The 14263-nt window shown below is 40.9% G+C and overlaps 1 protein-coding gene across 1 annotated transcript in view; it reads left to right on the top strand.

Moving 5' to 3' along the window:
- FSTL4 (follistatin like 4) overlaps positions 1–14263 on the top strand; it is a 1706306-nt gene that overhangs the window by 36152 nt on the left and 1655891 nt on the right. Inside the window, exon 2 of the mRNA XM_069761964.1 lies at positions 9055–9193. Within this exon, the coding sequence (XP_069618065.1) occupies positions 9068–9193 (126 nt within the window). The 5' untranslated portion in view covers positions 9055–9067. The remainder of the gene's footprint in view (positions 1–9054; positions 9194–14263) is intronic.

Raw genomic sequence — 14263 nt, 5'->3', positions numbered from 1 at the left:
CTGCATGCTTATGAGTCAGCAATTCACTGTGCTATTGTCCCGGTCTGTGATTCATGGTTACTATTGTACCAACGGATTTAGTCACAAACTTGTCACCTTTATTTATATGGTAATATTATGTCTTTGGAAATTTAGTGTTTTTCAATAAAGTTTATATTTTGGGTATATTCTTCTGGCTACTTTTTGGCTCATGGTTCTCCTATTTTTGTTACCTCAGCAATGTCTTGCAAGATGGCAGTCATCCAAGAGAAGATTACAAAGAACTTAGAACTATCATTTCTATATCTTGGAGGTTGGGATGAAAACTATTTCGAATTTAGGGTCACATTTGGTATCTGTTAGAAACTAACATAGGATTGGCATTTTTGGATGAATGCATCAGTGAGGTTGAGCTGAGAAGGAAAAGATGTTTGAAAACTTTTGAATGAAATCTGCAAAGAAAAAGGAACTGAAACAGTTGGAAGGTAAAAAGCTAGTTTTTGAAGGAAAAGACCTCAGCGATTTTGTTACAAGTAAAACTAAGACATTCTTTGAATTGAATTTTGGGATCCACGATGTAGAAGAATATTGCAGTCATACACTAAGAAGCTCCATCAATGCTCTTAATGTGGTGAATGATACCACAGAAAGGGGCATTGTTCTGATAAAGAAGTTTAATAATTCAATCAGAGATGAACAATAGAAACCATTCTTTTTAATATTTGTCGAGTATCATAGAAAAGCCGTCACCAAGCGAACAAAAAAAGGAGTTGCATCTTTCACAGCACATTAGTGTAAATCATTTAATACGTATGATACTGCCTATCAATGTTACTGTTTATTGTTTACTAGATGGCAGCCCGATTCTAAAGAATCGGGAGTCTAGAATCCATATATACTTTATTTATTCAAATGTAAGAATAATACAATTAATAAATAATAGTAAGAAAGAACAAAAAATGGCTGCACTTACCAGCTCTTGACATTTCTTGTTATTTAAGAAATTGCTGGGCAATAATGGACAATGTCCTTATGTGGCAAATAATAGAGCAATATACCCAATGTGGCAAAGAAGAGGTTAATAAACGGCAGTCTCTCAGTATAACAGTCAGTGAATAATAGGCAGTATATGGAGAAAACACCAAACAAAAGTTCAAAATTGGTGTGAAAATGTCACTGAACCACTTCACAACTAAATATATATAGTTTTGGTAAATGGTATTATCATTTTTTTGACGAAATTCGGCAGGAGCTTGAAGAGCAACGTCACTGGGCCCGCCTCCACGCAGTAGAAACTTGCTGTGAGGTAAAAATTCAAAAATCACACCAAAATGGTGGGCGGAGTGTGTCACAGTACGGCACGTTTCTGATTGGTCGCTCGCAGCAGGCGGCAACCAATCAGACACTGGACACTGTTGACGTCACTTATCTCCGGACATTAGCTCCGGACATTAGCTCCGGACATTAGCTCCGGACAGGAAGTTGGCACAAATTGCAGGAAGTAGTATTCTAGGCAATTATATATTAGATTGGTTCTAAGTTTTTAAATGTTTGAATTTCTAATAAAAAAAATACCTAACAGTGAAAATCTGTTTTTTTGCGTACTTTTATTAAACTGATAAAGGTGTGCAACCTCTAAACATTGTTCGATCATCTTGAAATTTGGCATATATACTTTTTGCATTAGTGAATCTCGGGGCGTAAGCAAAGTCTGCAAAAATTTGACATTTTAATTTTTACCATACAAAATGAAACACCCTAAAGTGCATGATATCTGGATGTAATGGTAGTAAGCGAAATGCCGTCTCTATGTCCATCTTTGCTAACCATGCCCCCTCTCTACACAACCGCACACAATCCATAGCCGCATCAAATGATGTATACAACATGGAACACAGCTGAGGATCTATCCCATCATTCACTGAGCAACCCTTAGGAAAGGCTAAGTGATGAATTAATCTGAATTTATTGGGCTCCTTTTTGGGAATCACATCCACTAGAGAAACCCTCAAATTACTGAGGGGAGCCACCATGAAGGAACCAGCCATCCTACCCATAGCTACCTCTTTCTTCAGCTTATCAGTAACTACTTCGGGAAATTGCAATGCTGACATAAAATTTTTTGAAGAAAAACAAACTGCCGTTTCAACAGACGCAATCTTAAAACCTTCCTTAAACCCCTCACTTAGTAAAGCAGCCACCGCTGCATCAGGATACCTGCTTAGAAATCACTCCATCGCGTCCAACCGAACTGGTGTCACTCCTTTTTCTAGTGATGTCATCCCCTCTTTGTTTGACCCCTCTAAAACACTTTGCTGCTCCGTGTGTGCTCCCACACTCTGAACACTCATGCTTCAATATACATTCATTACCAAATTTACATGACCCCTCATTGAATGCAAAACACAGTCCTCTTTGCATTATCACCAATTGTCCTGACTGTCCCAATCCCCCGATGCCCCCTTGAAAAGGTTGACTACTCTGACCCATCCTAGATGGAGTCATAACCCTCATCAACAAACCTATATCCTTATTATCCCAACAGATGCTAGGCCGAACTGCTTTCCACTGACAAAACTGCTCATCGTACCTTAACCTACCTGGCCGCCATACATCCGATAAACCTCACCTATGGAGTCCGTGTAACAGAAAAGGCCAGAATAATTTTCTGGGGCTTTCTCACCAATCACGCTAGCTAAAATGGCAAATGCCTGTAACCAGTTAGAGAAGGTCCTGGGAATTAAATGGTACCTCCTCTTTTCCTCGTGCTCTTTTTTTGGAATCTTCCCTCCTCAACCTGTCTAAATGTTAAAATGTTCTAATGGCAACAAAGAAATTATTTCAATATAATCCCCTTTCATATCTTCTCTCTAACCTCTTGTTTCAGATGAGCCCCCAATGGTCCCTCGAAACAGACATACTCCTCTCCTTTCACTGCATCATCCAATCGCACTGTATCCTCCTTCTCTTTGTCTCCGCTAGCCGATTGACTCAAGCTTGCCAAGTTACCCTCAGGTGTAGTAACGCCTGATACTCCACTCCTCTCTCCCACAGACGCATAAACCCCTTCCCGTGCACCCACATTACCACACTCCCCAACGCTTCCCGTTAAAACCTCAGCCCCTAAATCCATCCCAGAACTCCCTAGCCAAGCCTTAACCAGTGATTATCCTGCTTAAAATCCCCCGGACCGCCAAAACATAGCCAAATCTCGCAACACATGCATAAGTAACCCTAAACCCCCGCCAAATCCCCCGGCAACAACTTCCTGACTCCCAGTTTCAGGAGAAGATAACAAATGGTTATGTATAAGTAGATGATTGCTCTCACCTAGCTGCCTAGGTGCTGTGAACCCAGCAGCCGAAGATCCGGAATCCTGTAGTTGGTGGTCCAATCCTGATCCTCTCCTGCAGTGTTCTGAAGAACATTCTGCAGCTCCCGGTTCTACCTGGCACCCAGACAGCTGTTTAGAATCATGATTTGTGTCAGCCATCTGTGTAGGGAACTTCAGAGCTGCCATTGGTGATGTTTTTGCACTGTCTCCATGGCCAGCATCTTGCTGCCCATGGCAAGGAGCACTACATGTGCCCCTTGAGGTCCATGCTGTTGGCCGAGGCAGCTGACAGCTGCCCATGTCTCCTTGATGAGCCTCACACCCGTGCATTATGCAATCCAGTATCGCTTCCATCCATAGTCACCTGCGTTCGCTACCAGCAGCGTGCTACTATGTGAGCCGGTTCACTACCCTCTTTGTGAACAAGCCTACGCGAAACGCGCGTCAGGGGGGTTGACTCGGTACCTCGGCACCTTACGTTTTTCCACCATGGGTAAGAAAACTTCTTTAGATTAAGTTTGACTGCTCAGTTTTTCTGTGTGCTGGTCACTATAACACTATGTTACTATGACAATCATTAGGGCACACGTCTATATGTAGGCACTCAGTGATTTTCTATCAAAGCGCTGTTTTTACTCACTGGGTGTGTGTTTATATGCATACATTCAGTACTTTTTTTGATACATACGCTGTTTTATTTACTGAGTGCCATATGATGATCACTGAGTAGCATATACTTTATACCTTGGTGTGAATATACATGCATATTTATTATTGTGCCGAGGCTTTACTTGTTCTCCAACTAGGTTTTTGTGTCCTTTCTTCATTTATATCGTTGTATGTTTTTCATTTGTTTCAATAAAGTTTACTTTTTATCATATCTGTGTATGGAACTCCATTTCTCTTTGTGTTTATATGTGAGCCGGTTGGCTGCCACCCACTGTGAGGAGCTTGTTTTTAAGGCCAACGCCTCCTGCCTCACACGACCCCCTGGCGCTGAACAGGCTCGGCTGTGGCAAGAACACCTGTTGCTTCTGCTCCTGGTACCACTCACGGTGCTTCTGCCAAGAGGGAAGCCAACACCTCCCCCTGCTGTAGACCCTGTCATGCCACTGGATGCCTCCTGGCATGGCTGCACATGACCGTTAGCCTGCAGCGTGCACTGCCCACCACAGGGTCCCCAGAGGGGCTCTTCTTAAAGAGCCGGACCAGGGGGTGATAACTGGACTTAAGCACACCAGAGGCCTAGACCTCCATGGCCAGCGTTTATCCACAGGACCCTGGACATCACCGGTCATCACCCTTGTAGCAGGCATCTCACCGATGCCTGCAGCCAGTTTGTGCCTTGTGCCCCCTCAGTCTCCTCAGCAAGGCCTCAATGTCCAAAGATTCAGGTAGCCTTGAGTTACCTATTCTCTTCAAGGGGGTACCTAAAATGGTTGCCACACAAAATGGCTGATCCCCTATACAGTAACCCCCTGTCCCCACCTCTAAACCCCTCCTATCCCCCATGACCTAAATCTGGCTCCACCTATACCAAACTGTTAACCCCTGAATACCCACCTATAAATGCAGCTCTATATATTCCCACATTAACCTGTCATGTCGACCTCCCTTGAGGGCTGGGGGCACAGTATGGCCTCTCTGGAGTAGAATAATAAGAGGAAAAGTATCTAAGAAGCATGAGCACCACATCTGTATTTATCACCCACCCCTGGTTTTGGCTTACAAATACTGAGGTAAAAATCTCACCAAATACTCGCAGTGTTCACGTTACCTTACACAGCAGGGGTGGGCAGCTGGTGCTGCAGCGCTCCAGGACTCCCATATTCTAAAATCTATTCTCAGTGTTGTGCCACGATTGCGGAAGCATCGGAGGTTAGTGTATCATCTCCCGCTCCTCTCTTCACTGATATAGGGTGTCCTTGTACATGAAGCGCACTCTTTGTCTTTTGTTTCCATATTATACTTTTCCTCTGATTTTTTCACTCCTGATTTTGGCTTACAAATACTGAAGTAAAATACAGACCAAAAACTGAACATATGAACATGGCGTAACACAAGTTTTTCACTCCAGCTCACATGGGAACACTTCTCATGGGTATTTCTCTAACTGTTCCTTTGTACACTTCCAGCTTCATAACGAGAGAGCTAACTAGCCTCTGGTTTTCTTGGGGAGTGCTCAGCAACAAGCCAGTTAGGTCTCACATCTCCACTGAAATCTGACTGACATCTTAAAGACACAGATCTATTTACATACTTATGAATGGCTGGCATGATGATAGTTCTCACTTGAGGGTTGTCAAAGTCACTCAGTCACATACTCTGCCCATATAGTTACATAGGGAGGTTTCCAGAGTGCAGAATAATATCCTTTCAAGTTCTGACCCTTTTTAAGGCATCTCCTGGTGACAAACGTTCTGTTACCTTGGACCCTCTATCAGTCTGGGCCTGAACTTAACTTCGGGCCAGTGACGCTCTTTCATTTAGATATGCCACTGCTGCCACAATCAGCATCTCTTACACTCAGGAGTAGTGATGAGCGAGTGTGCTCATTACTTGAGTTTTCCGAGCATGCTCGGGTGTTGTTCGAGAATCTTGGGCATGCTCGAAAGCCTGAATACATGTGGGGATTCCCTAACAAACAGGCAATCCCTGCATAAGTTCAGGTTGTCTAACAGCTGCAAATCAAGCAGCTGCGTGGACACAAACATAATATATGACCACGCCCATAATGCTCGGAGAACAACCGAGCATGCTTGGAAAACTCAAGTAACGAACACACCTCCTCATCACTACTCAGAAGCACTTCTGCTGATCAACAGCAGGGTGCTACACAGATCTCCATGTATTGCTATTTTTATGTGAAGGTGGTGCAACATCATCCAAAGGTGGAAATATTTGTGCCTTATACACTAACTGCTGTGTAAATTACACTATGATGCCACACCTTGTACTGTTCCTTTCTCCCTTCAGAGCAGTGGGACACATCAAATCCTCCCTTAGTGTCCCTGCTATTTTCCAAGGATCCTAAATGAATTGAGTGAGAGTACATCACATCATAATCTTTAGTTGGCCATCAATTCTCCTAACCGTATGGACTTCTATGCAGCTGTAACGCTAAGGTCAGGAGAGCAGAAGGCCAGTTCTAGGATTGTAATGCGATCCTCGTGTCAGTAATATGGCTGTCTGACTGCACCCTTTCGCTATGGCCAGACAGTAGTAGATTATTTCATTGAGGAGAATTGGACCTATTATGCAAATAACACTGATCAAACTGTCAGCATAGTGTGATCCAATTCTCTCAGATAGAAGAAGCGGTACTCACTGTGAGGAGAAGTTGGAGAACAAAATTTCTCCATCTTCTCTATTCTGTAAGTCCTTGGAAGTAGGACTGTACTCAGATGTCATCTGATTTGCAGATTCTGTGAGTGAAAACAATTGTGCATCAGCAATGAGAAATATTGGTCCGAGTGCTATCCGAAAACAAATTGGATAGCACTTGCCCAATGTGAGTGAGCCCTTATTCTCAAAGGAGCACACTCTACAGGCTCACCCTTTGGTTTCTGCAGTGGGTTTGCAATTTTAACTGCTTTGCGCACATGGATTAGCTCCATTCTGTGCAACACAATCCACAAAGAAATTGAGGTTGTTTTTAACACCACAGCAGCTAAATCTTCTTCCTTATGAGCAGTAAATCATTGAAATGTGTTTTTTGGCATGTGTGCTAAAATCTGTGTGAAAGAATGTCTGTGTGAACATTCCATTGAGTATATCCAAATGATTTTACTAATTTATAATATGTTCTATTAATAGTTTATTTTACCTATCATAGCTGCTGAAGAACCTCTTATTTAACCGCTTCATGACCTTGGGATTTTTCATTTTTCCGTGTTCGTTTTTCACTCCCCTCCTTCCCAGAGCCATAACTTTTTTATTTTTCTGTGAATATGGCCATGTGAGGGCTTATTTTTTGCGGGACGAGTTGTACTTTTGAAAGACATCATTGGTTTTAGCATGTCGTGTACTAGAAAACAGGAAAAAAATTCCAAGTGCGGTGAAATTGCCAAAAAAGTGCAATCCCACACTGGTTTTTTGTTTGGCTTTTTTGCTAGGTTCACTAAATGCTAAAACTGACTTGACATTATGATTCTCCAGGTCAGTACGAGTTCATAGACACCTAACATGACTAGGTTATTTTTTATCTAAGTGGTGAAAAAAAATTCCAAACTTTGCTAAAAAAAAAAAAAAAAATTGTGCCATTTTCCGATACTCGTAGCGTCTCCATTTTTCGTGATCTGGGGTCGGTTGAGGGCTTATTTTTTGCGTGCCAAGATGACGTTTTTAATGATAGCATTTTGGTGCAGATACGTTCTTTTGACCGCCCCTTATTGCATTTTAATGCAATGTCGCGGCGACCTAAAAAACGTAATTCTGGCGTTTCTAATTTTTTTCTCGCTACGCCGTTTAGCGATCAGGTTAATGCTTTTTTTTAATTGATAGATCGGGCGATTCTGAGAGCGGCGATACCAAATATGTGTAGATTTGATTTTTTTTTATTGATTTATTTTGATTGGGGCGAAAGGGGGTTGATTTAAACTTTTATATTTTTTTTTATTTTTTTCTCATTTTTTTTAACTTTTTTTTTTTACTTTTGCCATGCTTCAATAGCCTCCATGGGAGGCTAGAAGCAGGCACAACGCGATCGGCTCTGCTACATAGCAGCGATCTGCTGATCGCTGCTATGTAGCAGAAATGGAGGTGTGCTGTGAGCGCCGACCACAGGGTGGCGCTCACAGCCACTGGTCATCAGTAACCATAGAGGTCTCAAGGACCTCTATGGTTACAATGGAGACGCATCTCCGACCCCCGATCATGTGACAGGGGTCGGCGATGACGTCATTTCCGGCCGCCCGGCCGGATGCGGTAGTTAAATGCCGCTGTCTGCGATTGACAGCGGCATTTAACTAGTTAATAGGTGCGGGCAGATCGTGATTCTGCTGCACCTATTGCAGGCACATGTCAGCTGTTCAAAACAGCTGACATGTCCCGGCTTTGATGCGGGCTCACCGCGGAGCCCTGCATCAAAGCAGGGGATCTGACCTCAGACGTACTATCCCGTCCGAGGTCAGATAGGGGTTAAAGGAAAGATGGCAATATATGTCATAAATATGCAGAAAAGATTTGTGGTGCCAATGTAGCATGAATACTCACTGTGTAATCATCAGGTTCTGACATCAATGCTTTACATTGGCATAGACTATATAGGGGAGAGGATAGCCGCACTTTCTAGTATAACTGCAGGGAGTAGCTGGATATTATTGCCTTGTAAATAAAAACACATCTTATAGAAGTTGAATAACTTTTCTCTTGATTTTAAAGCTCTTTGATAAAAAGAAGTAAAGCATATGAATAGTACACAAGTACATGATTTTTTGTCAAGAACTGAAGTAGAGGGTCACATTTGTTTTCCAGTTATCCAATACCCCAGACTTTGACAGGTTACAAAATCAGAAGTCCAATAATGAAATCGAGTTTGCCTTGGTCCCGGTTCCATCTTCTAGGAGCATGTCTTTTCAAACATACTTTTAAAAAAGCCATCAAACCTATCAAAATGCATACATAGCTGCGAGGTGTTACAGATGACCTGCAGTAGAGAGGCAGATTGAGCTTATGGTGCATGATCTGTTTAGTGCGCTTTTAAAAATGATGAGGTCTTATGATTCTATATTTATTCTCAGCAGACTGCCTGTAATGAAGTCAAGAAGCTTGTGGCTGTTTGTGCTGCTGCTCAGGGTCTTTCTTTCGGCCACATGGGGATGGATGGATTCAGAAGGGAGCAGAAGGTTAAATTCCGCTACGGGGAGGTTACATCTGGAGGTAAATCATCTATTGAAATGCTCTTCACTTTAGGCGCTCTTGGTATACGCCTTTGTCTAAGTACAATCTTTTATATCTGCTAACAGAACTGCTTTCTTTCTAAGCTCAGAAAACTTGACTTTTACAAAGATTTCGTCAGGCAAAGACTTGATTAATTCATGTTGACAGCAGAACATGTTTAGAGAAGAATTTGTGATACTTGACAAAACTATGGTGACATCTACCTGACAGAGAATAATCTTCAGCGATTTACTAAAAGAAGAACAAGCTTAAAGCAGAAGTGCAACTTAGATTTAATGTTCTATGTGATATTATTGGTAGTAGTATTAATTATAATAAAATAGATATTTGAAGAACAACATTGCTAAAATTTGCATCTTGTTAAATTGCTTATACGCTGATTTAACAGTTGGCTACAGTTACAATTTTGTAATTATTCTCTGCTACTGCTTATCCTTTTTTACTGAGAAAAACTGTACATTGGTAAACTAAAACAAAGATATATGTACAGTAGATAGATAGATAGATAGATAGATAGATAGACAATAGATTTTTTTTTATATATTATATGTTCAAAAATAAAACTAAGTGTCTGTACTCTTTTGCTTATTATATTGATTAGAATTTAGGCTCAAAATGAATTAAAGAATTCAAATAATTGTTTTGGACTCAAAAGTGTGGAAAATAGGTTAGATAGATAAATCAAAAGAAGTTGTGGCAGCACCCCATAGATCAAATATAAGGTGCTGTTTATTAGCATACGCGGCAACGTTTCGGTCCTAGGACCTTTCTCAAGCAATACAAAAGTGCAAGTGCAATGCATTTAAGGCAACCAAATCGTTAAGGTATTTAGCAGCAATTCCATAATTCTCAAGAGAACAATGACACAATCATGATATACATAACAATGTATTGAAGCATGATTTAACAATGTGATACAGTGCAATACAGCGATGTCTTAATAGATAGAATCGCAAGAATAAGCAACATGTTTACATTGATCATCAGGATCAGCTGTGTATAATTAATATAATACATGACTCAATACATGACTCCATCTATATACAAATATAGGAAGAGAATCCAAGTTGAGATAATCATTTCCAGTATAGCGCAGTCGCATCCGGAAGTCTTCAGCACCTTCTTGGCACAGGAGAATTGATCCAATGCGCACGTGTCAGAGGACACTGATGATGATCAGTAGATAATTAGAATAGCTTTTACTAGCCGTGTGTTAAAAGTTTATAAATCTCTTGTTGATATAACACTGATTGGTTTATTACCTGTGACACCAGGTTGCACGGAATGAATATTTCAATGGCAAATTCAGAATCAGAACATACACCATATGTACATGCGTATTAGGCTGGGGTCAGACTTTTTAGTTCAATCCGAGAAACTTGTGCGCGTCTGTCGCATCAATACCCGGCACTGCCACCGGCACTCAGGAATGAAGCGTGCGGCCGCAAGTATTTCTATGCAGCTAAACGCTCCGGTCCTGAGTGCTGGCGGCAGTGACGGGACTTGATGCGAGAGACTTGCTCGATTTTCTCGCATTGAACTCGCAAGTGTGACCCCGGCCTTAGGTTGTATATTGGGTTGCTGTTTTTCTGTATTTGTGTTCCATCATTCATTTTATTACTTTATGGAAAGAAATAGGTGATGTTTTTCTTTAAATTAAATTTGTTCATCCTGCTTCATGTATTTTATATGCTAAATCCTATATTAAAATGTATTCTATATAAATTGCATTGAAATATCTGGTTGATGTATAGGCTGACAATTTCTAATAAATGAGCTTGGAGTAAACTACAAGGCTGCGGAAAGGTCACATCTGATCTCAGTGATCCTGTTAGAATAATATCCGATGTAAAGGCAAAGCAGTGATACCTTGGAAATAAACTGTATGTTTGTCTATGTGTGAAGTGATATAAACTAAATTATGTGACATATATTTTAATAGCACTGGAAATGTGGAAAGGCAGCTAGTTGCAGTATTAGAGTTACAGCCTACCTGTCTGCTTTATCTGCTTAGTTTGCAGCTTCTCGTAATAGACATGTATAATTCAGTGCAATCCCAGAGCTTTATATCTGAGCTGATATGCATGTGTAAGATGGGAAATGATGTAGTTAGAAGACATTAGGATAGACTTTAAATTCGAAAAAAAAAATGTATCACTGTGATTATTTTTTGGTGTGTTTGTCGTATACAGGCAGTCCCTGGGCAGATACATTTGTAGTTTTTTTCATAACCTGGATATTTATGTTCTGGCCACCCCTCTGCTTGCTGCCTGCCATCCTGTGCTACAGTTCCCTGTCATAGGGCGCATTGTATCTCCTTTCCTCTTGATCATAGTCCACATCTAGGCCCTGGCACAATGACATATGGGGTCTGGACGAGCCTGGAAGATTGGATATGTGACACACAATGAAAGAAAGAAAAGGACCATACAGCAAGCAGCAGTGCCACTGGAGATGTTTCTAGTTTTTTTTTTACCACTACTCACCTCTCTGGCCACCCCCACTGCTTCCCGTCCGGTCCCCTTCTTTCCATCATTGGGCGCACTACAAATCCAGCCTCTTTAGTGTAAGCTGGGATTTATTACCTCATCCAGACCTCAGAGGTCACAGTGCATCATTACATCGTGATATCAATATTATGATGCTATGATGCGCAATGACCTCTGGGGCCCAGATGTAGCTAGAAATTTTGGAGATGCAGCGTGCGATGGCAGAAAGAAGAGGACCAGAATGCAAGCAGTGAGGCTACAGAAAAGTTGAGAATTTTTATATATTTTTTTATTTACTTACTTCAACATCCAGGTTTCTACTTTCAGTCGTCATCACATCTCCAGGCTCTTCATTATAGCCAAGGACATTTGGCAACATCCAGGCCGGAGCTTACTGCGTGCCATAAGATTGAGATGATGATGTGCAGTCAGCTCTGGCTTGTAAGTAGGCAGAAGTCATGGTTACCAGTGAAGAGGCCAGAGATGCGGTGGGAAGAAGAGGATCAGATGAGTATATTAGGGTTTTTTCTTTAACAGCCGACATTCAAAACTAGGGGTTGTATGTAAGTCAGATGTTTGCAATTGAAGACTTTCTGCTATTTTATATATATATATATATATATATATATATATATATATATATACATTTAGAATACTCATAATGAAGGTGCAGTTTTACACTATTTTTGGATAAGTTGCAGAGTACTGAGGGAATTCCAAAGGTGAAATTTGCATAAGTCATCTCTGCATGTTTTGGGCTCATTCAACAAAATGCCACCCCTGAGATAGAAGCCTAAGAAATTATCCATGGTAACGCTAAATGACAAATGTAGCTATCATTTATTGGATTGTAGTGTGTGTAACGGACTCAGAAGCTCATCCACATCACTAACAGAAGAGCAGCAGCCAGACATTAGCTCCGATCGCTTCTGTTAATTATTTAGACGCTGCTGTCAATCTCAGACAAAGGCATTTAAATAGATCAGTCATCCGCTATGTAAGTGATCCCCCAACCTTTCTTACCTCGAGAGCCACGTTCATCTCTGAGGGTCAAATACAACATCAAGAGCCCCCCTCTTTATTAGTGATATTCAGCTCCTGCCCCTCCACAGTATTTGCACCCATTACCAGTTTAATGACAGCCAAAGCCACCCCAGAAATCACACCAAGGCAGTATACTTGCAACTATTGGTTACCACTTATCCTGATTCGATATTCCTACATCAAGCACTGCCACCATACTATCACATCCAGCTTCAAGCACCTCCTTTATCTGACAGCATCATCCTGGGTCCAGCTTAGCACTTACTTTATCTTTCCAAAGCCAAGGCCTCTATTCATGTATCACAAAAGTCACCATATGACATCTGAGAGTCACATATCATGTCCCGCAAGCCACAAGCGGCTCCCTAGCTACAGATTGGGGATCCCTGTGCAATTCAATGGCCAGATTCTGATGGGTTACCATGGCCATGATTTGTCCTATATACTTCAATGCTGTGGTAATGCAGTACATATTATAAGCAGTCAAATGACTGCAGATTCAAGTACTCTAGAGGGACTAAAAATAAAGTTAAAAAAGCAAAAAGCTTTTTAAAAATGCAATAAAATAATTTAAAAACATTAAAATTTGACTAACTCTAATTTTCCCATTTTAAAAATAATTACATAAAAACGCCCACATTTGGCATTGCCACAAGTCCAGCCTATTAAATATAAAATTAATTAACTCCTATCGCAAATGCCCTAAAAAGAAAAAAAAATCTATAAATTAAAATTGCATTATTTTAATCAACTTCCCTGTCTAAAAAATGCAATAAAAAGTGATTAAATTGGTGTTTCTAAAATTTTTAGGTCAACACACAAAAACACAGCCTTCACGAAGCTCCATCAATAGTCAAACAAAATGTTAAGAGGCTAGGAAAATGGCCGCATAAACAATCTTTCTATAATGCTTACTCAGTCCTCCCTTTCTTTCCGCTGCTGAGATTCTCAGCTTAGGATCAATCAATAGAGAGAAAACTTTTGGTACTGGATCATCTAAAAGAAACTTTACTGAACCTGACTGCAAATGAGACTGTAGTCAGAATCTACTAATTAGCCACAGAATCTGTACTCCTAGCCAATATACCCTGCAGAGAAACAGGAGCAATGAAGGAAAATGTAAGTCATTGTTATTAATTAGTAGCAGCACGGAAATGGTGTGAAAATGCTGAGGAACTGAAACACATAGTATATTAGAATGTTGCTTGACTTTTCAGTATAGATCTTTAGACATTTACACAATACTAAGAATTCACCTTGCATTTCACCAATATTTCTAGCTATGTGATATTTGATTGGTCAGGTCATGTTTTTACTAGTGATGAGAGAATATACTCGTTACTCGAGATTTCTCGAGCACGCTCAGGGATCCTCCGAGTATTTTTTAGTACATCTGATAGCCAACATAAGTACATGTGGGGGTTGCCTGGTTGCTAGGGAATCCCCACATGTACTTATACTGGCTAACAGATGTAAATCATTCAGCTGCGTCGAGAAAAGCTAAATCTCCGAGCAC

This window comes from Ranitomeya imitator, chromosome 4, assembly GCF_032444005.1.
Source record: "Ranitomeya imitator isolate aRanImi1 chromosome 4, aRanImi1.pri, whole genome shotgun sequence".
In the NCBI taxonomy this organism is placed as follows: domain Eukaryota; kingdom Metazoa; phylum Chordata; class Amphibia; order Anura; family Dendrobatidae; genus Ranitomeya; species Ranitomeya imitator.
The sequence above is the reverse complement of the archived record's forward strand: the minus strand, read 5'-3'. Positions and strand labels throughout refer to the sequence as shown.